At 48.7% G+C, this 25,726-nt stretch overlaps 2 protein-coding genes across 19 annotated transcripts; one reads left to right on the top strand and one right to left on the bottom strand.

Moving 5' to 3' along the window:
* Positions 1-2,636: 2,636 nt before the first annotated feature.
* TMEM176A (transmembrane protein 176A) lies at positions 2,637-7,193 on the bottom strand. 5 transcript variants are annotated; one of them, XM_086398169.1, is made up of 7 exons: positions 7,056-7,193; positions 6,080-6,290; positions 5,503-5,613; positions 4,336-4,392; positions 3,951-4,160; positions 3,292-3,402; positions 2,637-2,937 (listed from the first exon to the last, which is right to left on the bottom strand). In XM_086398169.1, exons 2-7 carry the CDS (start codon positions 6,272-6,274, stop codon positions 2,896-2,898), a joined length of 726 nt encoding a protein of 241 aa, XP_086254295.1. In that variant the 5' UTR covers positions 6,275-6,290; positions 7,056-7,193; the 3' UTR covers positions 2,637-2,895. The 5 variants fall into 5 exon arrangements, with proteins under 5 accessions (XP_086254295.1, XP_086254297.1, XP_086254296.1 ...); XM_086398171.1 differs by having other exon boundaries at positions 7,061-7,190; XM_086398170.1 differs by lacking the exon at positions 7,056-7,193 and adding an exon at positions 6,909-7,026.
* TMEM176B (transmembrane protein 176B) lies at positions 7,176-15,526 on the top strand. 14 transcript variants are annotated; one of them, XM_086398155.1, is made up of 8 exons: positions 7,176-7,258; positions 8,485-8,551; positions 9,962-10,193; positions 12,434-12,544; positions 13,171-13,227; positions 13,465-13,686; positions 14,573-14,692; positions 15,211-15,526. In XM_086398155.1, exons 3-8 carry the CDS (start codon positions 10,002-10,004, stop codon positions 15,301-15,303), a joined length of 795 nt encoding a protein of 264 aa, XP_086254281.1. In that variant the 5' UTR covers positions 7,176-7,258; positions 8,485-8,551; positions 9,962-10,001; the 3' UTR covers positions 15,304-15,526. The 14 variants fall into 14 exon arrangements, with proteins under 14 accessions (XP_086254281.1, XP_086254280.1, XP_086254282.1 ...); XM_086398154.1 differs by having other exon boundaries at positions 7,194-7,258; positions 15,208-15,526; XM_086398159.1 differs by lacking the exon at positions 7,176-7,258 and adding an exon at positions 7,557-7,930 and having other exon boundaries at positions 15,208-15,526.
* Positions 15,527-25,726: the final 10,200 nt, after the last annotated feature.

Genomic DNA, 25,726 nt, shown 5'->3' on the forward strand with positions numbered 1-25,726 from the left:
GCCTCTTTATCTCTAGGAATGCTCTTGGCTGAAAGTCTGATTTTAATGGCACTGTGTCAATCTAATTGTTAGATCTTTTCCCCCATCCTCTTATTTGCAATCTTTCCATACCCTTGTTTTAGATATGCTCCTTGTAAATAGTATATGGGTGAATTAAAAAAAAAAAACCACAATCTATCTATGTGCTTTAAATGGACTATTTTGCCCATTCATATTTATTGCAGTTCCTCATATAACTTAATTTATAGTCATTTTCTATTTTTTGCTTCACTGATTGATTTTTTTCTCCAAACTGAAAGTTAAAATTGTAAGATTATTTCTGTTCTTTTTTTTTTTTTTGGTCTATTTTATTTTTATCAAACTCTAGTTGATTTACAATGTTGTGTTAGTTTCTGGTGTACAGCAAGCTGACTCATATATATATACATGTATAGTTTATTACAAGATACTGAATATAGTTCCAGGTGCTTTATAGTAAGACCTGGCTGCTTATCCATATTATATACAGTAGTTTGTATCTGCTAATCCCAAACTTGTAATTTATCCCTCTCCACCCTCTTTCCCCTTTGATAACTGTAAGTTTGTTTTCTATGCCTGTGAATCTGTTTCTGTTTCGTAAATAAGTTCATTTGGATAGTTTTTTAGATTTCACATATAAGTGATATCATACGATATTATCTTTCTCTGTCTGACTGACTTCACTTAATATGATAATCTCTAGGTCCATCCGTGTTGCTGCAAATGGCATTATTTCATTCCTGTTTGTGGCTGAGTTATATACATATATATGTATATATGTATGTACATATATATAAACATAAATATTATATATATATATATATATATACACACACCACATCTTCTTTACCCATTCATCTGTCAATGAACATTTAGGTTGCTTCCATGTGTTGGCTATTATAAACAGTGCTATGAATATTGGGGAGCATTTATCATTTTGCATGTGTGTAGCTTTTCTTTTTTATTGGCATGTATGATTTTGAATTAAAATTTTCTCCAGATATATGTCCAGCAGTGGGATTGCTGGGTCATATGGCAGCTCTATTTCTAGTTTTTTAAGAAAACTCCATACTGTTTTCCATAGTGGCTGGACCAACTTAAATACCCACCAACAGTGTCGGAGGGTTCCCTTTTCCCCTCACCCTCTCCAAAACCTATTATTTGTAGACTTTTTGATGATATCCATTCTGACTACTTTGAGGTGATATCTCATTGTAGTTTTGATTTACATTTCTCTAATAATTTGCGATGTTGAACATCATGTGTGACAAAGGTTAAATGTAATCAATATCTTTAGTTCTTTTCTCAACTAGACTCCAGGATTGTTTGCCTAGAGAAACCCGTGGACAGAGGAGTTTGGTGGGCTGCTGTCCATAGGGTTGCACAGAGTCGGACATGACTGAAGCGACTTAGCATGCACGCATGCATTGGAGAAGGAAATGGCAACCCACTCCAGTGTTCTTGCCTGGAGGATCCTAGGGACTGAGGAGCCTGGTGGGCTGCCGTCTATGGGGTCGCACAGAGTCGGACATGACTAAAGCGACTTAGCAGCAGCAGCAGCAGACAAAAGGGAGTCATGTAATGTTGCAATTTCTTTTTAGTTAATGCCATTTGACAGATTTAAGACATTCTCTTTGTCTTTTTTTAAAATTTACTTTGATGTGTTTAGATGATAATTTCTTTCTATTTACTCTGCTTTGTATTTGTCGTGCTTCCTTTCTCTGAGAATTCTTTCCCCTTGTTGACATTGTTGTGTATCCTTTTGCTCTAATAAAACTCAGCCGTGAGTACGACTAGATGTGGAGTTCGTTCCTCCAAGCGGAGCACTGAGGGTGTGGGTGGCTGTGGGGGTCCAAGTGGGCAGATGCTGGTTTCAAGACTCAGTTCTCTGAATTCATGCTCCTGCTTCTATTATGGCTTATTCAGGTTGGCCATGAATTTAAAAACACATGACTCCTATTTTATCCAGAAGTTATAGGTATCTTTTTTTGTGGGTGGTAGTGATTTAGTCGCTAAGTCATGTCAAACTCTTGCAACCCCATGGACTGTAGCCTGCCAGGCTCCTCTGTCCATGGGATTCTCCAGGCAAGAATACTAGAGTGGATTGCCATTTCCTTCTCCAGGGGATCTCCCTGACCCAGGAATCGAACCCTGGTCTCCTGCATTGCAGGCAGATTCTTTACCGACTGAGCTGTGAGGGAAGCCCCCCACTTTTTTTTTGTGGGACAAGTATCCAAGGTTTGTATTTCATCACACTGTTGGATGTTCTAGCTTTATAAAAAAGATTTCTGAAATGATTGCATCTCAGTGTTATCTTATCTAATTCTTAATATTTCCAAACAGTCAAAATAAAAAAAAGTACAACTCTCAAATAGTCAAGGATTTACCCTCTTAACTCTGAATTGTAAGTAGCTGGGCTCAGAGTCTCCATTCCTTTCATCCATCCCTGGGTATTTGGACCCACAGTTCCCGGTACCAGCCTTAAAGAGACTCTGTTTTCAGGGATGGCTACTCTAGCCCCAGAGAGGGGTTGTGAGCGGGAGGATCTTCCTAGCTTTGCTGTTGGCTCATTCTCCTCTGTCTCCCTCCAGCCAAGAGAAATACCCTAGGCAAGAAGCTGGGAGCAACAACACGGGAGTTTATTATCATCAGTGCTCAAGAGGGGCATGAGGCAGGCAGGTGGTGAAGGTGAGCCGGAAATAGGCAAGAACAGCTGAGACGGTGGAGCAGGCGGCGGCTGTGGCCATGAGGGAGGATCACTGGGTCAGACAGAGCCTCTCTTCCTGGCCTGGCTTTTCTCTCATGAGGCAGACGCTCGGACACCCAGTCCAGGCAGAAGCTCCAGGCACAAGTCCTCTGGAGAGGCAGGGCTGGATCTCACTCACTCCTGACAGTTTCTTCCAAGGGAAGGTCTCTTTTCTAAGGGAAAAGGAGAGGGTGAGATGGCCCACAGGGGAGAGACAGTGTAAATGCTCTCCTCCAGGGCAGCTCAGTTCTGGAGTCAACTGGATCTGACATCAGCCTCGTGCAAAGAGCCCTAGGTCCCACCATGGACCTGCGCATCCCTGGCTCCATGGGGTCTTTGGACTGGGTACCACTTAGTCAGGGATAGGAACTCCCTGGGCTGGGCCACCACGGGGGTAGCAAAACAGGAATCATGCCTGTTGAGACTCTCTGTAAGGACCCTTTTCTCCTCCCCAAACCACCCACTCTCCATTCCTGTTCCTGCCGGACAGTCTTGCTGCCCCCACCATGCAAGCTTTAGGGACTCACCTCCTTACGTCTGTATCTTCTCCAGCAGCACAGACACAGGGGCAGCAGAGATGCCAGAAGCAGTAGAACCCAGACCCCTAACAACATGGCATTGATGCTTATGAACAGGGCCTGGGGACAGAGGACCAAAGCTGTGAGCCCCCAGAGTGACTGTTGCCACGTGGAGTCTGTGTTCCCCTTCCACATGGCACAGGGTCACTCTCCACCCCATTTGTCCTGTTCCCCATGTCTGAGCTTCCAGGGTTGGGGGGTGGTGGGATGAAGAAGGAGCCCTGTGTTGGGGGGTCTGTGAGTGTAGCATGGAGAGAGCAGCCAGAAGCCCCGTTGGTGTCCTCATCAGAACAGGGACAGGCTTGGGCTGTGACCCGTTTCCCTGACAACCCCGAGACCTGAACAGGCATCGAATCCCTTCACACCTCATCCCGTATGTGCAATATTAGCTCTATCGGCTCATTTATTCTGATTTCGAAGTTTGTATTTCCCACAGATCTGTAACTGCCCACAAACTGCAGGGACTGCTTGTGTTTTGTTCACTGCCACGTCTGTCTTTTGGGGCAGAACAGGGCACACCCTCTTCGATGGACGGCCTCCCTCCCATCCAGGGTCAGACTCCCCCCACCCCTTCCCCTGCCTGCTGCCCTGTGTCCCCGGCTGGCTACCTTCAGCATGTTCACGTAGGCGGTGCACTGTTGCAGCCTCTCGAGGTCTGGACTCAGGGTGGGGGCCCCGGTGGGCCTCCAGGAGGGGGAGACATTACAGACGCCCTTATAGAAAATAAAGTGGTACTCATAGAATCTTCCAGCCCCGATTATGGTGGCAGCAGTGGCCGTGGAGAAGGCTGCCAGGGCGAGCAGGGTCCTCAGCAGGGCCTGGTGAGGAGCAGATGCAGAGAGAGACCTTGGAGACTCAGTCTCTCTGGTGCCCACCCTGGGGCCAGGGGTGGGAGGGGGGGAGCCCAGGGGAGGGGCGTGTGATGGAGCCGGAGGCTTGGGAAGGCCTCCAGCTTGTGGGCCTGGTGTTCACCCTTGCCCTTCCCCAACTCACCCAGTAGATGCCACCTCGTTTCTCGTAAATGAAGGCGACAGCTCCAGCCAGCACAGCCTGGGGAGAGGTTGAAGCTGCACGGTTTGTGCAGAACCCCCAACTCCCGCATCCCCCGCCTCCTCCCCAGCTGCCCGCTTCCTTTTTCCTTCATGACTCCCGCAGTCGTCTAGCTGGCCCTTCCCCACAGCACTCCACACAGGCCCAAGGTCTGTGGTCTGTAAGGTCACGGGGAGAGTATTGAGGCCTGAATTAAAACTCCTGAGGCTGTAGGACCCTCTACTTAGGGGACATCAGACAAATGCTCATGGTCAAGCCAGGAGTGAGCCCTCTTTCCCTTCTCCAAACCCTCTCTTTCGAGGCAGCACCAGGGGCTTTACAAAAGCTCCAGGGTGGTGGGGTGGAACGTCCAGGTTGTTGGAGGAGCTCTTGGTACAGGATGAGGGTCAGCTGCCTCTGGGTGGGTGTGGGCGCCCATTCCAACAGCGCTCAGGCTCCCACCCAGTGAGCCTTCCAGGACAGGAAGCCTGGTCAATCCCGGAGGAAAGATGGATCAGGATCCTGTTTGGCTGTAGCTCACCTCAGTGTTTTTGCCATGGGGTGGATGAGGATGGTTACTTTTGGCTCCTCTCTTCATACGTGCGCTTTGTTGTTGTTCTGTGAGTGTGGGCAGGACACGGGGTGCCTCGGTCCTGCCATGACCCGCCCCCCCCATCTCCTGCTGCAGGTGGCATACCCTCTTCTGCTGACATCACCACTGTGGTCCAGGGGTCCCCCCTCCCCTGAGAGCCCGGTGTGCAGGACCCGCAGAGGATCATGCGAAGCCAGCAGGAGGTGCCCCTGGCTCATACACCCTCCTGCACGTCCTGCCTCCCCATCTCAAAGCAGCGCTGGAGTCTAGAGATGAGCCCGTCCAAGATCCTCAGCTGATCTGTTGAAGGTGGGAGAAGCGGTGGGAGAGGCCCCGGGCAGCAACCTGGGAGAGCTGACTGGTGGCCGTGGCCATCGCAGCCCTTGGCTCGCTGGTTGCCTGTCGGTAGAAGCAGGGCATCGGCCTGGAGGAGCCGGGGGTGTGTTCGGGTGCCAACAGTCCCTGTTTTGCTGGGGGCGATGGCAGTGGCCTCTCTCTCCTCGCATCCATTCTGCCTACCGTCCTCCTGTCCCACTCACCACAGCCCCTGTCCAGATGGGAGCTCCCGAGTTCCGCAGGGTGGTAGAGGAGAAGATGTAGAGGAATCCTCCCAGGACCCCACTCAGCAGCCCCAGCACGATCTGCATCACCTGAAAGATGAGAAACGTAAGCACACGGATCCTGGATCCCAGGAGCAACCCTCTGCGCCTAAGTCTCAGGGTAGCTTTGGAGACCTGCCACTCCAGCTATTAACAGTTAGAACCTCAAGAAAGAGAGAGAAAAAGAGGGGGGAAGGGAAGGCAGAGGAGAGAAAGGGAGACAAGGGGAGGGGAGAGAGAGGATGAACTCAGGGCTCCCCCAGCTGGGACTTTAAATGGTCAGGGGCTCCTTTGGCCTTTCAGCCCATAGCCTACCCTACCCACAGCTCTCATTGAGAGGTAAGTGGGGGGAAAAGCAGGAACTTGATCTCCGGTTGGAAGATAAGACTGGCTTAGCCTCCTGTTTAGAGAGAGGCTGCCAGGGAGGGTGCATAGCGACAGGAGAGGGGCTTCCCCTTCCAGGTCTGGGGAGCCTGGGCATCAGTCTGTGCCCCTTGTGGCCAGCAGCCTTACTCACCCAGGAGGTCGCCAGCAGCCGGTGGCGGCCCAGGGCCCGGGAGGTGGCGCGGGGCCTGGGCAGGAGGAGGGGCTGCAGCAGGGAGCACCCGCCTAGCAGGAGCTTGGCCAGACCTGACTCGTGGTGGAAGTGCACCTGGATGCTGGCGGGCTGGGGAGCCCTGGGGGCTGCCTCCCCGCAGTCCACTGTCTCCATGCCTCTGGACACCCACCTGGCGGGGAGGAAGGGAGCGTCAGGGGCGAAGAGTGGGCAGGAGGAGGTTGGTATGGATTTCACAGGAGCTGGTGGAGACCCCCTACACCACTTCGGGTCACAGAGCAGCACCCAGGACCTGTCTTGAGGGGGCATCTCGTGAAGGATGCTTGAGTCTCCTGAGGCTGGGACCACTGCTCGGTCTATGGGGCCTCCCCTTTCCCCCAGACCTTCCCTTCATCCTCCTCCCACTGCCTTGGGGGCTGGACCAGGCTGTGTCCCAGAGTTCTCACTTCTCCCCTTTGCCCCCAGCAGGCTTGTGCCACCCCAGCCCCCCTGCCACCGGCTCCTCTCTCTGCCTCTTCCCCTTTGGAGCCCCCAGGCTGCTGGGCAGAACCGAGTCCTGGCTGCCTCCTGAATTTCTCTGGAAGCAGCTGTTCCCTAGCTGAGTCTGGGGACCCTCCAGCAACCCCTGAATATTCCTCTCCCCACCAATGGCTCCTCAGTCCTCCTGTTCTAACTGTGCCCCTCCCTTCAACCCCACAAACCCAGTGTGAAGGATGAAGCCATGGGTGGAGATGGAGACCAAAGGTGGGAACAACTTGGCATCAATGCACCTGGCCCCCCACTCCTGTACCTTTCTGGAGGCCCCTCCTCTGCAGGGGAGGTTGGTCCCTGCCCCTCCCTCCCTGCCCAGCAAGTTCTGGAGGGCCTGTGGCGGCAGGGTGGGGCCTCCTCTGAGAAGGGTCTTGGGGGAAAGGGCCCCCCCAGGCTATGGACCTACCTTACCTGCTCTCCTCAGGGACCGGCAGTGGAGAGTGGTGGGCAGGGCTGGGGAGACCCGAGCAGGCAGAAGCGGGAGGTACTTGGTGGAGTGCCAGCGGGGAAGGATGAGGCAACTTCCCAGCTGGAGCACAGGGCCCCTCCAAGGTTTTCCAGCTGCTGGGGAAAGCTGGGCTCTGGCATCCGGGAGAGCGCAAGGGCCAGGTGGGTGGCCTGGGAGACTGAAGAGCTGACCAGCCCTGGGAAACCCTAAGAGGCCATTCTGTCTCCTGTCCCCACCAGGGCAGGGGCTTTCTGATCAAGAATTCCCCCAGTGTGTGTACTGTCTGAGTAGGTATGGGCGTGCTGGAGTGTATGTGTGTGTGCCTTCTCCGGCCAGCCTGACTGTCTACTCAAGACCAAACCCCCCTAGAGGGGCCCCTTTGGCCCAGCTTCTTTCTGGGAAGTCAAGATGCTGAAGGTCAGGTCCTTATAACTCCATCCCTTCCTTCTGCTTTCTCCCACCCCCTGGTGGGTCTCAGCTCTGGGCAGCTCCTCCCAGCTCTGCCCGGCTTGGCCACTGGCTCCCAGAGGACAGCAGGTGAGAAGAGCCTTCACAGCCTAGGTGATCCCCCCTTCCAGGAGACACTCACTGCCAGACCCCAACCCCCAACTCTCTCTAGGAGGCTCCAAGACCAGTCCCCAAAGCCCCCATCCTGTCTCACAGGATGCCATTCTCCCCAGTTCCTGGTTCCCCTGGACCTGCTTGGAAGGCAGGGATACATTAGCGAGAGGAAGGGACCCTAGAAAAATGCCTGGGGAGGGCCGGGAGCCCACGTCTGGCCACATCAACTGGGCGGCTGTTCCTCCCTAGTGCCTCATGCCTCTATTCCAGGGGTAAGGCGGCTGAGGCTAAAGAGGGTTTGCAGTGAGAGGTCTTTTGGTAGGAAAGGTGGAAGGTGGAGGGCCCAGGGTATAGCATGGGCCCTGGCCCTTTCTCTCCAGCTTGAGGCGGTACTGGGAGGAGCCGGGCAGACAGGAGGATCCAGGGCTGCGAGGAAGAACTCCATAACCTGGAGTCAGGGTGGCGTGAAAGGGAACCTTCATGGGGATGGCCTGGCTCAGAGGAAGAGCAGGAATCTAGGCTGATCTGGGGACTGGAGTTGGGAGGTGGGGTAGAGGGGGGAAGTGGTGGTACCCAGAGGAATTGGAGGGAGTAGGGGGGAAGTGCTGGTACCCAGAGGCTTGGAGGAGGGTGGAGGGGGCAGGTAGCAGTACCCAGAGGACTTGGGGGTGGGGTGGGGCGGGGGGAAAGAGGTGGTACCCAGAAGACTTGGAGGCAGCTGGAGCCTAAGGCACATTCTGGGCCTTAATATGATGCTGATTCCTGGAGCCCAAGGATGATCTGGCTGGAATTCTGACTGCGCTTCCTGGGGTGGGTCTGTGAACAGGTCTGAACCTCCTTGTGCATCTGCAGAATCGCTGGACACCTGACTTGTATCCTTCACAGGAGGCCAGGTAGGTGAAGCGTGAAGCTGCTCTGAGAAGCTCATACAATACAGATGGGAAGACTTTAAGTTTATCGTCCTCGCCGATGTTATTAGAATCATTATTAATAATGCTATGATTTAAACAGTGATCATTAGGATGACCATGAGAATTGCTTGTAGGGGATTTCTTTTGGAATGAGGCAAGTTGATTCCAAAATATGCAAGGTGAAGTAATTCAGCAAAAGTGGCCATCAAAGAGAAAAGTAACATGGTGAGGGGGTCAATGAAATAGCTCAACTGAATATTAAACTCTGTATTTATAGTTAAAATTTATGGTCATGGTGCATGACTCATCAGATCCACCAATGGGCCAGTTAAAGACTCAAACAGGCTTGGTTTCCTATGGGAATTTCATTTTTGCTCCAGGGAGCATTTTAAATCAGTGGGAGAAAGATGATGCATTCCATAAACAGGATATATTTTCAAAAGTTTAGAATCTTAAAAAAAAAAAAAAAAACAATTTGGATCCATTTTTTCCCAGCTTACAAGGTAAGTTCCAGACAGATCAACATTTAAATGTGAAAACTGAAAACATAAAAGCACTTAGAAGAAAACAGGGAAGAATTATTCTTTTATGATCTTGACATGGCAAAGTCCTTTTTAAGTATGATATAAAACTCAGAAATCATGAAAAATGAAAATTTTGATTATATAAAAATACAAGCTAAGTCAAAAATAAACTGCAAATATTAAAGCCCTATCTGCAAGTCATGTCACAGATAGTAATTTTTCAAACACACAAAGGACTCCTGTAAAGACCAAAACAAAACAATAAAACAAGGCAGTCATAGGATATGAAAGGGAAGCTCACAAAAGAAGAGGAGAAAGGCTCTTAAACATGAAAAGAAAGTCAACCTCAGTCATAATGGGAGAATTAACAATACTGGAATAGTCATAGAAGAGGATTGGAACAGTCACAGGAAGCATATTAGAAAATGGTAATATTTTTCCGCCTGGAAGGCAACTAGCTGGCTACGAGAGAAAGATAGGAGAGGATTTTAGCAGTATACACTTACTTATCTTTTGATTTTTTTTTACCATATAAAAGTATTATGTGTAAATATACACACCATGCTGCTAAAATAATTCAGATTCCTTTCTTTGTTAATCCCAAACCCCAGACAAACTGTATCTGACCATTTGGGGAAGAGATCCCAGGATACATATGGTGAAAACTCTACAGGTGATTCAGATCTGTATTCCAAATTAAGATCAGGGACTTCCCTGGTGGTTCAGTGGTTAAGACTCTGAACTTTCTAGGCTGGGGCATGGGTTCGATCCCTGGTCAGAGAACTGAGATCCCACATGCCGGGACTTGACATGGAGACTATTTTCTTACCCTGCACTCATGCTGTGTATTCCTCTTCTTCTTCCTCAGCTCTCAGACCTCACTCCTGTACATCTCCCCAGCAGGAAGAATGGCCCAGAACACGCTGACTGTGAATGGAGTTGATGTGGGCTCTGTGCTCTCCCAGCCCACCCACATTGACATCCACATTCACCAGGAATCTGCTTTGGCACAACTGCTAAAAGCTGGGAGTTCCCTAGTGGAGCGCCTGTCTCACCGTCCTGCCAAGGCCAGGATAGGCTATGGACAGCTGGCACTAGGGGTAAGAGTAGGCTGGCTGGAGAGGTGGGTTAGCAAGGTGACACAGAGGCAGGTAACACTCCTTCTCCAATATGATGTGAGGAAAGAAAGTGGGTAAAATCCCCATGAAAACTCACAACTTGTATCCCCGCTTGTTTGGAAGTTTTGACACAGAGATTGAGATGGAAAGAAGTAAGGGATTGCTTCTCTGGTGCAATATGAGCAGTCCCAGCCAGAGGTAGGGGTGGGCGGGTGGAAGGATCGCTGGAGGCTGTTGAACCCATGTTGAACCCATATCAGATGCCAGGCGATATGACAGGCATGTTGGGGGAAAGGCCCTTGGTGATCACCTCAAGGTGCTCAGCATCCCTCAGAAGGGTCAGGCAACTACACAAACGCCTAGAGGTAAAGGTAGATCAGGTGGGCACCTGATGTGAAGAGCCAACTCATTGGTAAAGACCCTGATGTTGGGAAAGATCAAAGGCAAAAAGAGAAGAGGGTGGCAGAAGATGAGATGGTTGTTTGGTATCACTGATTCAGTGGACATGAGCTTGTGAGCAAGCTCTGGGAGTTGGTGATGGACAGGGAAGCCTGGCGTGCTGCAGTCCATGGGGCTGCAAAGAATTGGACACGACTGAGTGGCTGAACAACAATAGGTGACGTGCTTGGAAGACAGGATGGCCTCCTGCAGAGGGCCTCCTGCAGGGGATGGCATCTGAGCCAGACCTTGAATGGAGAAGCAATGTGTTTAACAGATAGAGGTGGAGGATGGGAGGAAAGGAATTTCAGGTTTTGAGAATGCCTAGAACAAAGGCAAAGAAGCCAAAAAGCATAGGGCAGGTTCTGTCAGAGTAAAGAGAATGGGACTCCTGGCTGATTAGACTGGAAATATACACCATTATTGCTGAGAGCCTTGAGTGACTAGCTGAGGAGTTTGTCCTGGATCAGCTTCTATAGTGGGAAGGATTGGACATGGAGGGATTCTGGGGCAGGCACCCGAGCTTCAGGCAGCCTCCCAGCCAGGTGGTGTCCAGGTAAGAAGTATGGAGGGTCGGCACCTGCAAGGTCACAGCAAAAATGAGGAGGAGAGAGAGGAGTCCAAGTCTTCGGTGGGTGGGGTCACTTGGGAGTGGGTGGACTTGGGGTACCAGGGAGGAGAGGAGTCCGAGAGGATGCTGAGGTTTGGAGTGAGAGTGACCAGAAGACTGGAGCCCTGGAAGTCAGTGAGGCAGACCCTGGTGGTGTGGGGGGTGGGGTCTGGCATTTGGATGCGATGAATCTGAGAGGCTGGCAGGACATGTAGATTACGATGTCCATGTAGGTGGTGATGTCCAAGAAGCTGTGATAGTCAGATCCTCCAGGAAACAGACACTGAGTTGGGTGTTGTTTGCACACCTTTTGAGGTATGCAAAAGGTTTACTGGGGTGTAACATCATGCAGTGCAAAGGGCAGGAGTGGGCAGGGGGAGAGAGGAGGTCTTGATGGAGGCCTGATGAGGTCTGTAGTAGCCCAGTAGGGAGCTTGGGAGCAAAGACTGCCCGTCACAGAAGTCCCGTTCTAGGTGGAAATGGCCCTCGAACCACCGCCTTGCTTAGTCATTGCTGGGCAGCTATCCCTAAAGAATGTGCCTTTGGCTTGAAAGATGTGGGGACCCCGAAGATGGTGACCACTGCAGGCTGTCAGCTAGTGAAGTGTGCAAGTCGCTCAGTCGTGTCTGACTCTTTGCGACCCCATGGACTGGGGCTCACCAGGCTCCTCTGTCCATGGGATTCTCCAGGCCAGAATACTGGAGTGGGTGGCCATTCCCTTCTCCAAGGGATTTTCCTTACCCAGGGATTAAACCCGGGTCTCCTGCATTGCCAGAGGATTCTTTACCGTCTAAGCCACCAGGGAAGCCCAGGCTGTCAGCCAACCACACCTCCTTTCTGGAAGGAGGTCTTTGTGGCCCATCCTGGACAGGATGGTGGGCTTCCCATGGGAAAAAGAGGAGAAAAGAAGCAGGAAGCATCAAATGGGTATGACAAGGTGTGGAATTTAGGAAAACTGGGATTTAGGAAAGAATGAAGGATAAAATACTGTCAAGTCAGAGGGGTGAGGGAGAAGCAGGATGCATTGCTTCATGGATAGAACTTCCAGAATCCAAGCAGAGAAGTCAAGACAGGGCAAGAGAGGGGAGCCATGCCCAGGAGCTGGGAGCTGGGTGTCTGAGCCTGGAGCGTGAGGGCTCATGGGAAGGGGCGTGGCTTTCCCCATCTCTTGCAGGTGACCCAGCTGTTGCTCGGGGCTATCAGCTGTGCTCTTGGTGGGCTTCTCTACTTGGGACCCTGGATTCAGCTGCGTGCCTCGGGCTGTGCCTTGTGGGCAGGGTTTGTGGTGAGTAAGAAAGGGGTTATGAGTCTGTGGCCATACCATCCAGAAGGTGCCCGATCTCATCTGACCTCGGACGCTAAGCAGGGTCGGGCCGGGCTAATACTTGGATGGGAGGGAAGTGTTGTGATCTCCTTGGGAGGCAAGTGGTCATGGACAAGGAGAAAGAAAGTTCCTTTGGATCTGGGTCAGGGATCGGGGGAAGAGACCACAGGCCCAGCGACCAAATGCCTTATGTTATGAGGAGGCTGGTGGGATGAGATGGTTGGATGGCACCACCAACTCAACGGGACAAGAGTTTGGGGAAGCTCGGGAGATGGTGAAGGACAGGGAAGTCTGGCGTGCAGCAGTCCATGGGGTCGCAAAGAGTCGGACACCTCTTAGTGACTGAACAACAGTGATGAGGAGGCTGCCTTAGGGGGTGGGCAAAACCTTTCTTTCCACCCTCCGTTTTCCTCTTAAAGGCATGGCTGGGAAGAGTCAGGCTGTTGTAAGCAGAGTCCTGTCTGTCTGCTAGGTTTCTTTGCCTGGCTCTTGGATCCTGCTTCAAACTGGCTGTTCTGGGGCCTGTTGGGAGAAGTGTGATGGGAGACGGTCAACTGGAGGGCTTTTCTGGTGTCTTCTCTTCCTAGGCCATTGCAGCAGGAGTTGGGGCCATTGTCCACGAGAAGCGCCGGGGCAAACTCTCCGTGAGTGAGGCATCCTCTGCCCCGCCTTGTCCTCTGTCCCCCTACTACGTCTATTTTCCTGCTCTACTTTTCTGTCTTCTCTCCTTTGGTTTCAAATATCCTAAGATCTTTCCTGGAGGGGTAGGGAGGGTTTATCCCGGACCAGGAAGCTGGGGAAGAGGAGATTGGTTTGAGGCTGGGACCCCATGGCTCTGCCATCCATGGAGGGGGACCGCCTCTTGAATCTCTCTCTTCTAGGGCTGCGTATCAGGTCTGCTCACCCTGGCTGGCATTGCCACGGCCGTGGCCGCTGTCGTCTTCTGTGTGAATAGCTTCATCTGGCAATATGATGGCTTCTATGACATCAGCTCTGTGTGTGATTCCTTAGTCCCTGTCACCCCCACTTCTTGGTACCAACGAAGAAGTTCCTATTCATCGTGGGAGGAGGAGAACTGCAGAAGATACATGCAAATGCTGATGGTGAGAAAGGAGAGTCAATCTCCCAAGAACACATCACAGCTGTAAACTGGGGGGACTGGGGCACCAGAGGGCAGAGATGGAGGCCCTCTGAGCGTGGACCTCATCTGAGGCTGTTGGTTCAGGAGGTGTCTTAAATTGAAGACACCATTCAGATCTCTGGGCATGATCATTCCCTGAATCAAAGGGGATGAGGAGCAAAGAGGAGACAGGATATCATGAGCCACCCTTCTGTCTTTCCTGGTGTGTGACTGGTATCACTCATCCCCTTCCGGGTAACACACGGCCCCCAAATGCAGTGACTTAACACTGCAGTTGGTTAGTATGTCTCACATTCTGTGGGTTGACTAGGCTCACACGGGCAGTCCTCACTTGGGTTTTCTCAGGCAGTTGCAGTCATGGGTCAGTTGGGTGTGAAGTCATCCAGGAGCTTGATTGGCTGGACTGCCAAGATGGCGCACTCACATGTCAGGGGGCTCAGCTGGGGAGTACCAGCCAGGGAGGCTACAATGGCTTCTCCGTGTGTCTTGGGCAACCGGGTTGCAATAGACAGCATCCCACTGTGAGCATTTTAAGATGTAGGCAATGGAAGCTGCCAGGCCCTAGTGTCACTTCCACTGTATTTTGTTGATCAAAGCATTCCCAGGCTTTGATTCCAGAGTTCAGGGGGTTGAGCATTAGTCTCCACCTCTTCACAGGCTGTGGTAAAGTGACCCTGCAGACAAGCAAATGGGATGGAGACTGGCTGCCCTTGTGGTTGGAAAATGCAATCTGCTTCAGTGAGAAGGAGTTAGTTGAACAGACTCTGATACCTCCTAGCAAGATGAGAATAACAGAGGAATCACAGGAGCTGACTCCTGACTAACTTTTTTTCCCCCTTTATCTTCAGGATTTGTTCCTAGGAATCCGCGCTCTGCTCCTGGCTATCTGTGCTCTGCAGGTCATTGTGTCCTTGGCTTCCCTGGGCGTGGGTCTTCAAAGCTTCTGTGGCCAGAGCTCCCAGGCCCTGGTGAGCTGTTAGGGAGAAAGATCCCCTGGAGGAGGAAATGGCAACCCACTCCAGTATTCTTTTCTGGAGAATCCCAGAGACAGAGGACCCTGGCAGGCTACTGTCCACTGGGTCACAAAGAGTCAGACACGACTGAAGTGACTGAGCATGCACATCATGCAGGGAAAGGGCGGGTCTGGCTGGTGCAGCTCTAGGGAAAGACAGCGGGGCAGGAACACGGCTGAGCTGTGGTCATGCTCCCCTCATTCAGCCTTTCTCTGTGCTGGGCTCTGCCCTTCGCTGTCTGGGGAAGGTGACCCCATCATTTTGTCCTGGGTTAACATCTGCCTCCTCCGCTTCTTTGCTCTCAGTTCCCCACTTTCTCTCTTTTCTGGTCTAGATCTTGTCTAGCTCCCCTTCTTCCATCAGCTTTTCCTTCCCTCCTTCTTTCCTTTGCCTGATTGCCAAATGGAGCTGACTCTGTCCCATCCTTTTCCTCCCAAGAATTGATTTTCTTCCTGTTTTTCTTTTTCCAGCAGGATGAGGAAGGGTCAGAGAGGAATCTGCTGGGGGAGAATTCAGTGCCCCCTTCCCCCTCCAAGGAGAAGACCACGGCTGTCATTGTCCTGTGAGCAGCCAGAGACCCTTGCCTGGACCCTGCATGCCCCTCCCAAGTTGCCCAGGGCCCCTCACCGCCCTGTCCCACAGACTTGCTTCCTGTGCCCACTTTTCTTCTCCCCACCCTCACCTATTGTGGCCACTCCAGGGTCTTCCATTCAGTGAACAGGTATTGTCACGTTTCCCCCAGTGCTGACTAAACAGAAGCAACCCCAAAGAATGATTTTGTGTGGAAAAGATGTAGTCTTCGTTTGTTAATATACCTGGTACATCGATACTCATGAAATTGAATGAGAATTATGCATGAGATCCAACCAGTCCATCCTAAAGGAAATCAGTCCTGAATATTCATTGGAGGGATTGATGCTGAAGCTAAAACTCCAATACTTTGGCCACCTGATGAATAGAACTGACTCATTTGGAAAGACCCTGATGCTGGGAACGATTGAAGGCGGGAGGAGAAAGGGACGACAGAGGATGAGATGGTTGGATGGCATCACTGACTCAATGGACATGAGTTTGAATAAGCTCCAAGAGTTGGTGATGGACGGGGAGGCCTGGTGTGATGCAGTCCATGGGGTCGCAAAGAGTCAGACAAGACTGAGTGACTGAACTGACTGACTGACGTATCATATGGAAACCGGGTCCAAATAAGACTAAATTTTTGTTCTGCTCTATATCCCGAGTGCAAAAACTCCTTTTGACAATTTCCTTCTGTTCAATGTAAAGTGAAAATAGCTATCATAGACTTAGGATCTTTTTACCTATTGTCTTTAAGCATCTATAATGGATCTGTGGGCTTTATGGAGCCATGCAAGACATGGACCGAGATCATTGCCTCCCTCCCTCCCTTTCTTCCTTCCCTTCCTCTTCCTCCCCCTCCGTCTTTTTACTTTCTTTCCTTCCTCCCTCCATCCCTGCCTTCTTTTCTTTTTCTCTGTCTCCTCCATCTCTTTCTCATTCTCTTCTTTTTTGCGGTAATTACTGTTGGTTCTCTCGCTACACACACACACCACACACATATACCTGTTATTCACTTCTCATGGTAAATGATATGACCGATAAGCTTTTTACTTTTTAAGTTTTTTATGTACAATATAAATATATAGATATAAGCATTTCTGTTACGGAACCGGATTCATTTGTCCAATGCGCAGCAAGCATCACCAAATGCCAAGATGCTGAGGTCTGCATCAGAGAAGGCATTTATTTATGAGACAGCCAAGTGAGGAGACGGGAGAATGAATCTCAAATGTGCCTCTCGAAGACAAGGGGCTTGAAGTCTTTGTGGGGTAGAGAAGCAGGGTGGTCTTAGGTGTGGAGAAAGGTGACTCGAAGTGGGGAAGGTGAGGTAGCTGGCACTCTGTACCAGCGTGTCTGATTTATGGGCTTCGTCACGGGATACATGTTCAAAAATGGAGGCACTAGCATGACCAGAGGGTGGAGTTTTCTGATGTCAAAAGGTCGTTCACTGGACCCCCGTGCAGGCTGAGTTTTAGGGTTGGTGGTCCCAACCTGTCTTAGCCAGCTTGAACTGGACAGGGGCTGACTCCAAGTCCTGGAAAACAACTTACCCCATTTTTACTACAAGCTTCCCTTGTGGCTCAGACAGTAAAGAATCTGCCTGCTGTGTGGGAGACCTGGGTTCAATCCCTGGGTTGGGAAGATCCCCTGGAGAAGGAAATGGCCACCCACTTGAGTATTCTTGCCTGAAGAATTCCATGGACAAAGGAGCCTGGTGGGCTACAGTCCATGGGGTCACAAAGAGTCGGACACGACTGAGCGACCAGCATTGTTACTGCAGTGACCCATTCATCAGAGGTGTTATCTGTAGGGGACCATTAAGGAGTCCAAAAACAATTAGGATGAGCTTGGTCAGTGAAGGCAGCTTACAAGAGAAGGGGGTTTTAATAAGCTGTTTCCTTACCTGCTGTCCTGTAGGATGAGCCCCAGATTTCTGTGGATCACTGGTTTCTGTCAGCCTGGGCTTCCCTGGTGGCTCAGTGGTGAAAGAAGCCACCTGCCAACGCAGGCAATATGGGTTCGATCCCTGGGTCAGGAAGATCCCCTGGAGAAGGAAATGGCAAGCCACTCCAGTATTCTTGCCTGGAGAATTCCATGGACACAGGAGCCTGGCGGGCTACAGTCCATGGAGTCACAAAGAGTCAGACACGACTGAGCGAGTAACAGTTCTGTCAGCCTTATGGGGCATGGTTTCGTTCCTGAGGGGTAAAAGGCATGCCATGGTCTGAGAATTAAGATGTCATAGGGGTTCTCACATTTTTCTGATTCCAACATAATGAGGGGGCTTGCATTTCCATTGTGACTTGATGACATCTCTGACAGGTAGGTTTTATTCATACCTCTTAGCAGACTCATAGCAGAAGAACTGGCTGGGCACCTCCACCTCTACCCACTGCACAATCCTGCCCCACAACGTGGTGCTGACAGGGGCAGAGCTGCTGGGATGAGTGAGGCGTGGCCTCACCATGGGAGCTTCAGGACAGAACCAAGGATGCCCATGAGAGGAGGCATCTTTCTTCTCTTACTTGATTTAAGATGCTGTTAAGGTGCTTACTGCTACTGCTAAGTCACTTCAGTCGTGTCTGACTCTGTGCGACCCCACAGACGGCAGCCCACCAGGCTCCCCCGTCCCTGGGATTCTCCAGACAAGAACACTGGAGTGGGTTGCCATTTCCTTCTCCAATGCAGGAAAGGGAAAAGTGAAAGTGAAGTCGCTCACTCATGTCCAACTCTTAGTGACCCCATGGACTGCAGCCCACCAGGCTCCTCCGTCCATGGGAAGGTGCTTAAGAAGCTGTTAATTTCTGTGCTTTAGTATTTCTAAGCCAGCCCTTTTATGGCTAGATCTGATAGAAATTGTTTTCATGTTTCATTCTGGCAAATAAACCTCAACTTTATAGTTTGTTTCTTTTGTTGTTTTTTCTAGCATAAAGCGATCTCTTACTGTTAGAATCTGGCAGCTTCCTTTTTCTTCCCCTGATGTTTCTAAGTTTCTGAGGGAGGACCTTGCTCCTCCGTCTGACCCCCCTCCCCTCCCCCATTTCTTCTCTTCCATATCCCTCCCCTCCCCTCCCCCCATTCCCCGCCCTCCCTCTCCTCTCCCTGTGAATAGCCTTAGAAGTTTCATAATCTTTGTTTGCCTTTCCCATAGGAAATCAAATTACATCCCTCCCTCTCCTTGCTTTTGTTTACTTGGAAAAACCCAGCAGCCATCTGTCTCTTTGCACAACTCAGTCTTGGGGACCAAACTGTATATTCTCAACTGACTTCACAAGCCTGACCCATGATCTGGCAATTAATCCCAAGCCTATGTGTACTTACTGAAGGGTTTAAACTATTCTGAGTGTAAACAGAAAAAAAATAGTTCTATTTTTCTTTTCTCATCACTACTTTTCACTGTGTTTTGTCAACTCCCTGATTCCCCACTGGCTATTGGTCCTTGAACCTTGGCACCAGCATCCAGATTCCACAGCTTGGTGTTTGAGACCCAGTTCTGCATTTCATGATGGTTTAGGGGCAGTAGTTTCCAAGCTGCTTCATGCAGTGTTAGAGCCACCCCAAAGCCTGCTTCAGGGCTGTCAGGATATAAGTGTTGGTGTGAGGGCTGGAGGGCTCTGATGCCTCCAACCCCCTTCAGCTGGAGCTGAACATCACTTGTTAGAATACAAAGTGTTCCATTACTTGCGGAAAGAGTTCTGTATTTTAAAAGCTCTTTAAATAATCAACTGTATATATGTGTGTGTATGTACATATAAGTATATATGCTTCCCTGGTGTTGTTAGTGGTAAAAAACCTGCCTGCCAATGCAGGAGATGTAAGAGACATGGGTTCAATCCCTAGGTGGGGAAGATCACCTGGGGGAGGGCATGGCAGCCCACTCCAGCATTCTTGTCTGAAGAATCCCATGCACAGAGGAGCCTGGCGGGCTGCAGTCCACAGGGTTGCAGAGTCGGACAAGACTGAAACAATTTAGCGCGTGCGCACACACCCACCCACATACATATATGCGGGGCTTGCTTCCCAGGCAGCTCAGTGGTAAAGAATCCACCTGCCAACGCAGGAGACACTGGTTCGATCCCTGAGTCGGGAAGATCCCCTGGAATAGGAAATGGCAACCCTCTCCAGTATTCTTGCCTGGAGAATTCCATGGACAAAGGAGCCTGGTGGGCTATAGTCTGTGGGGGTCACGGAGAGTTGGACACGACTAAGCCACTGATGGCACTTAAATAAAAGACCCATGTTTTTTCCTCATGTTTAAAACTGCAATCATCAGAGCTAGGGTCCCCTCCCAGAGGAGACAAGCATTTGCACCAGGAAGGTTAGGGTTAGGAACGTCTGTCCTAGTGTGCGGCTCCTCTCTCTCACTGTGATTTCTTCAAGTGATTTCAGCAGGAGGCAGGGGAGGGGATGGGGGCTTTCTCGTCTGTGGGAAGGACCAGTGGCTGTTTGCCAGTGTGATGTGGGTGATGTCCATTCTTGCTCAACCTGGGAAACACCTGGGAGTTTCCTCACCCTCTGCTCCGCTAGCTGCCTGGCTCAATGAGGAAGACTTCCTGGAAAAGTATGTCCAAGCGGACAGTTGTGAGGTGCCAGGGAGGGGAGGGCTTTCCTGTAGTAGGAGGGTTAATTTACTATTTCTTGCCCCTTCAGAGCTATTTAAGTGTATGGGATAAAGCTGCATTGCCTCAAACTCCACAAAGAAGGTCCTGGAGCCTCAGATTCAAAGAAAAGCTAACAAAAATGGTTGCAATTAAGTTTTATGGAAAACTACCAACTCCGTTAAAAAAGAAAAAAAGATTCCTTTCTGAAGTAGGAAGCAGACATTATGAACCAGTGTTCCTTTCCCCCAGTAGATGCTGCTCTGAATTTCTTCAGCACTTACTGGTTAGTTTGCTTCTATCTTCAGCTCCCCACCAACTCCTCATTCAAGAGGATTTTTGCTTTGCTAGTGGTTTCCTTTGAAATCTTTCATTTTTTAAAAGCATGTGCACTTAACTAAGCAAATTCTAAAGGTAATCAATATCCTTATCTTCTACATGAAGAATACTGTGCCTTTAGAATGCTCTTTGTTAGGTGATATTCATCCTGAATTCTAGTTTTATCTTGATTTACTTTAACCCCCCCCCAAGTTAGATTAAAATATATATATATATATATTTATATACTCAAGTGTTTTTTTAAATTTACGTGATTTTTTATTAGGGAAAAAAAGAACCCTCATTTTCTTCTTGTAGTTAATGCTTTCCTTTTGATATCCTTTATCTTCTTTTTTGAGGTACATTCTTTAAATGTTTCTTTTAAAAAAATTATTTATTTTAATTGGAGGCTAATTATTTTACAATATTGTGGTGGTTTTTGCCATACATCTACATGAATCAGCCACGAGTGTACATGTGTCCCGAACCGTACCCCCCCTACCTCCCTCCCTACCCATCCCTCTGGGTTGTCCCAGAGCACCGGCTTTGAGTGCCCTGCTTAATGCATGGAACTTTCATTGGTCATCTATTTTACATATGGTAACATACACATTTTGGGCTTCCCTCATAACTCAGTTGGTAAATCATCTGCCAGCAATGCAGGAGACCTGGGTTCAATTCCTGGGTCGGGAAGATCCCCTGGAGAAGGAAATGGCAACCCACTCCAGTATTCTTGCCTGGAGAATTCCACAGACAGAGGAGCCTGACAGGTTACAGTCCACAGGATCACAGGAGTCAGACATGGCTTAGCGACGAGACCACCACCATAGCCAGTTAACAATGTTGTGATAGTTTCAGCACACTTTGCTTTGCACAGCAAAGTGACTCAGCCATACATACACATGTATCCATTCTCCCCCAGACTCCCCTCCCATCCAGGCTGCCTATAATGTTGTCACACTCTTGTTTGTAAAACCTGGGAAACTCTCTGAATTATGCCTTTGAATAGCTCCTTTCCCACATTTTCCCTAATATTTCCTTCTGAAATTTGATTAACCGCATGTTCAACCCTCTCACTGTAACTTCCTTATCTCCTAACCTGGTTTGTATCTTTCAGTGTTCATCTCTTTATTTTCTCCCCACTGCACGCTTGTTAAATTCTTCATAATTATCCAACATAATTATCCAACTGGTTACCCAGTTTCTGTCTCAGTTGTGTACAATCTGCTTTCCCTATTCTATTAAATTTGAAGTTTCATTAAAAAGTTTCTAGGTATGGTGTTTCCTTCTTTTTCAAATCTTTCTATTCCTTTTTGATGCTCTTTTGTTCCTAAGTCATGACACTGATGATCTATATTATTTCTTTAAGCTAGCTACATTATTTATTTTATTCCTGTAAGAAAAACACCAAATTTGAACTCTTTGCTGTTTTTTCCTCCCCACTCTCCCAGCTTTCACTAATAATGTCTTGTTTTAATAACATCTATTTATTATTATTATTATTTTACCATTTTGGCTATTTTAAAGTGTAAAGTTCAGTGACATTAGTACATTCACATTGTTGTGCATCCGTCACCACCATCCATCTCCAGAGATTTTTGTTATCCTAAATGGAAGCTCTGTACCCATTAAATACTAACTCCCCATGTTCCCCTCTCTCCAGCCCTTAGTAACCACCATTCTGTTTTCAGTCTCTATGGATTTGACTACTCTAGGCACCTTAGTACTCTTGCCTGGAAAATCCCATGGATGGAGGAGCCTGGTAGGCTGCAGTCCATGGGGTCGCTAAGAGTGGACAGACTGAGCGTCTTCACTTTCACTTTTCACTTTCATGCATTGGAGAAGGAAATGGAAACCTACTCCGGTGTTCTTGCCTGGAGAATCCCAAGGACGGTGGAGCCTGGTGGGCTGCCGTCTATGGAGTCACACAGAGTCAGACACGACTGAGGCGACTTAGCAGCAGCAGCAGGCACATTATATCAAATCCTGAAAGATGACTCTGTGAAAGTGCTGCACTCAATATGCCAGCAAATTTGGAAAACTCAGCAGTGGCCACAGGACTGGAAAAAGTCAGTTTTCATTCCAATCCCAAAGAAAGGCAATGCCAAAGAATGCTCAAACTACCGCACAATTGCACTCATCTCACACGCCAGTAAAGTAATGCTTACAATTCTCCATGCCAGGCTTCAGCAATATGTGAACCGTGAACTTCCAGATGTTCAAGCTGGTTTTAGAAAAGGCAGAGGAACCAGAGATCAAATTGCCGACATCCGCTGGATCATGGAAAAAGCAAGAGAGTTCCAGAAAAACATCCATTTCTGCTTTATTGACTATGCCAAAGCCTTTGACTATATAGATCACAACAAACTGGAAAATTCTTCAAGATATGGGAACACCAGACCATCTGACCTGCCTCTTGAGAAACCTGTATGCAGATCAGGAAGCAACAGTTAGAACTGGACATGGAACAACAGACTGGTTCCAAATAGGAAAAGGAGTACGTCAAGGCTGTGTATTGTCACCCTGCTTATTTAACTTCTATGCAGAGTACATCATGAGAAACGCTGGACTGGAAGAAGCACAAGCTGGAATCAAGATTGCCTGGAGAAATATCAATAACCTCAGATATGCAGATGACACCACCCTTATGGCAGAAAGTGAAGAAGAACTAAAGAGCCTCTTGATGAAAGTGAAGGAGGAGAGTGGAAAAAGTTGGCTTAAAGCTCAACATTCAGAAAACGAAGATCATGGCATCTGGTCCCACCACTTCATGGGAAATAGATGGGGAAACAGTGGAAACAGTGGCTGACTTTATTTTTCTGGGCTCCAAATCACTGCAGATGGTGACTGCAGCCATGAAATTAAAAGACACTTACTCCTTGGAAGGAAAGTTATGACTAATCTAGAGAGCATATTATAAAGCAGAGACATTACTTTGCCAACAAAGGTCCGTCTAGTCAAAGCGATGGTTTTTCAGTGGTCATGCATGGATGTGAGAGTTGGACTATAAAGAAAGCTGAGTGCCAAAGAATTGATGCTTTTGAACTGTGGTGTTGGAGAAGACTCTTGAGAGTCCCTTGGACTGCAAGGAGATCCAACCAGTCCATCCTAAAAGAGATCAGTCCTGGATGTTCATTGGAAGGACTGATGTTGAAGCTGAAACTCCAATACTTTGGACACCTGATGTGAAGAGCTGACTCATTTGAAAAGACCCTGATGCTGGGAAAGATTGAGGGAAAGATTGTCCAACTCAATGGACATGGGTGGACTCCAGGAGTTGGTGATGGACAGGGAGGCCTGGCATGCTGCAGTTCATGGGGTCGAAAACAGTTGGACACAACTGAGCGACTGAACTGAACTGACCTGAACTGAGGCACCTTATATAAGTGGAATTATGTAATATTTATTATTTCATGTCTGGCATATTTCACTTAGTATAATGTCTTTAAGGTTCACCTATATTGTAGCCTATATCAGGATGTTCTTCCTTTTTGAGGATGAACAGTGTTCCACTGAATACAGCACATTTTGTTCATCCATTCTTCTATTGATGGGCGATTTGGTCTGTATTACAATGAATTGCAGGGATGGTTGGATGGCATCACTTACTCAATGGACTTGAGTTTGAGCAAACTCCGGGAGATAGTGAAGGACCGGGAAGTCTGATATGTTGCAGTCCATGGGGTCACAAAGAGTTGAAAGTGACTTAGCGACTGAGCAACAATAACAACAACAATGAATTGCAATGGTAAACAAACCCTCTTGTTTTTGTATAAAAGAGTGATATTGGAGAGAGGTAGGGGGATAACTTCTAAATATTTGTTGGATGAATCAATAAGTGGCATGAATTATTTTTTTCCAGCTGTGATTAGAGTTTTGTGTGCATTGGGACCAACAGGACATATCTGCGGGGAACTGAGGAAGACAACGTTTCTCAATGTGGGATTAGAAGAACATTTCCACTAGGATGTGCGTGAGAACCGTCTGGAGGCTTTCTGAGTTATCCTACCATTCTTGGTTGGAATACATTCGTTCCATTTTTGGAACCGATGGGCTACTGTTAGCATGCAGTCCCATGAGTAGATGGTCCCCGCATTCATCAGTCCCCCTTTTCTAGGAGCAACCCTAAATTTCCATTCGGGGATCCACTTTTTTTCTCATTGGCTGTGTGCTTGTGGTGGGGCTTTATCCTCAGTTCTAGGCATATGACCTGTGACCCAAACTTAGATTAAGAAGCAGGTCATTTCCCTCAGACCATGGGTATTGTTTCAGAAGTGGGGACATGGCCAAAGTCCATCCCATCAGAATAAATCTTGGGGGCTACCAGAAAAGGCTCTTGCACTTGTTGCTGAACTTGAACCTACAAGGATGTAGAGTTGGAGCTGTAGCAGCACCTTGCGCCCATGAGGGTTTTCCTGGAGCTGCCAAAGACTCCCCTCCTCCATGGACTTGAGAATGATGACAACCTGTGGAAGGCAGAGCTGAGAGGAGGGAAAAAAAACACTGCTGATGGTGTTGCTCAAGGTCTGAATTCAGCAGTGTCTGAAGCCAGATTGCTCCTTGACCATTTGAGTATGTGCCCAGTAAGTAAGCTTTTGCTTAAGCCTCTTGGAGTTTGAGAGAATTCTAATTAATAGGCTGAGAGCCTGGGATAAGGTAACTGACATTTAAATGGATGTCCAGGAGTCTCCAAGTCCCAGACCCTAGAGGGCTAGAATTGAAGCCTCCTGGGTGGGTGTTGTTTCAGAGGGTGAACCCAGGTGTACTTACTCCATTGCTGTTATTTGGGAGGGGGGATAAATATTGTAGTGGGGGGAGGGGGGAAATCACATGTGCACCAATGTGATTTTTACATTCTACTGCCACCCTTCCCCTCATTTACCACACCCTTAAGAGTGAATTGGTTTATATTCATGCTTTGGAGAGAATGTACTTAAGTTATGCATAAATAAGTCCTCAAAACACATCACCCTAGTGTGCACCAACATTATCAATACATCAACGAAGCATTCAATTTTGACTAATCTTTATTATCTACATATTTTGTTTTATTTTAAATATTTATAATTTCAAAGAGCATTAACTTAAGGCTCACACCCTAAAAATACATTAAAAAACTAAGATCATGGTATCTGGTCCCATCACTTCATGGCAAATTGAATGTGAAAAAGTAGAAGGAGTGACAGATTTTATTTTCTTGGGGTCTCAAATCACTACAGACGGTGACCACAGCCATGAAATTTAAAGACATAGCTCCTTGGAAGGAAAGCTATGCCAAACCTTAGACATTGTATTAAAAAGCAAGGACATTACTTTGCTGACAAAGATCTGTATAGTCAAAACTATGGTTTTATTCAGTAGTTATGTATGGATACAAGAACTGGACTGGAAAGAAGGCTGAGTGCTGAAGAACTGATGCTTTCTAATTGTGGTGCTGGATAAGACTCTTGAGAGTCCCTTGGACTTCAAGGAGATCCAACCAGTCAATCCTAAAGGA

The sequence above is a fragment of the Bos grunniens genome, chromosome 4, assembly GCF_055505025.1.
Source record: "Bos grunniens cultivar Pamir isolate PY7600 chromosome 4, Bosgru_T2T1.0, whole genome shotgun sequence".
Classification (NCBI taxonomy): domain Eukaryota; kingdom Metazoa; phylum Chordata; class Mammalia; order Artiodactyla; family Bovidae; genus Bos; species Bos grunniens.

Excerpts from the sequence above, each read along its gene's own strand:
- TMEM176A (XM_086398169.1), bottom strand. The coding sequence starts at position 6,274 with ATGGAGACAGTGGACTGCGGGGAGGCAGCCCCCAGGGCTCCCCAGCCC. Across the intron at positions 4,161-4,335 it reads AACGAGGTGGCATCTACTGG|GCCCTGCTGAGGACCCTGCT; the intron begins GTGAGTTGGGGA and ends GCTCCTCACCAG. Across the intron at positions 2,938-3,291 it reads GAAGATACAGACGTAAGGAG|AAAAGAGACCTTCCCTTGGA; the intron begins GTGAGTCCCTAA and ends CTTTTCCCTTAG.
- TMEM176B (XM_086398154.1), top strand. The coding sequence starts at position 10,002 with ATGGCCCAGAACACGCTGACTGTGAATGGAGTTGATGTGGGCTCTGTG. Across the intron at positions 10,194-12,433 it reads ATGGACAGCTGGCACTAGGG|GTGACCCAGCTGTTGCTCGG; the intron begins GTAAGAGTAGGC and ends CATCTCTTGCAG. Across the intron at positions 13,228-13,464 it reads AGCGCCGGGGCAAACTCTCC|GGCTGCGTATCAGGTCTGCT; the intron begins GTGAGTGAGGCA and ends TCTCTCTTCTAG.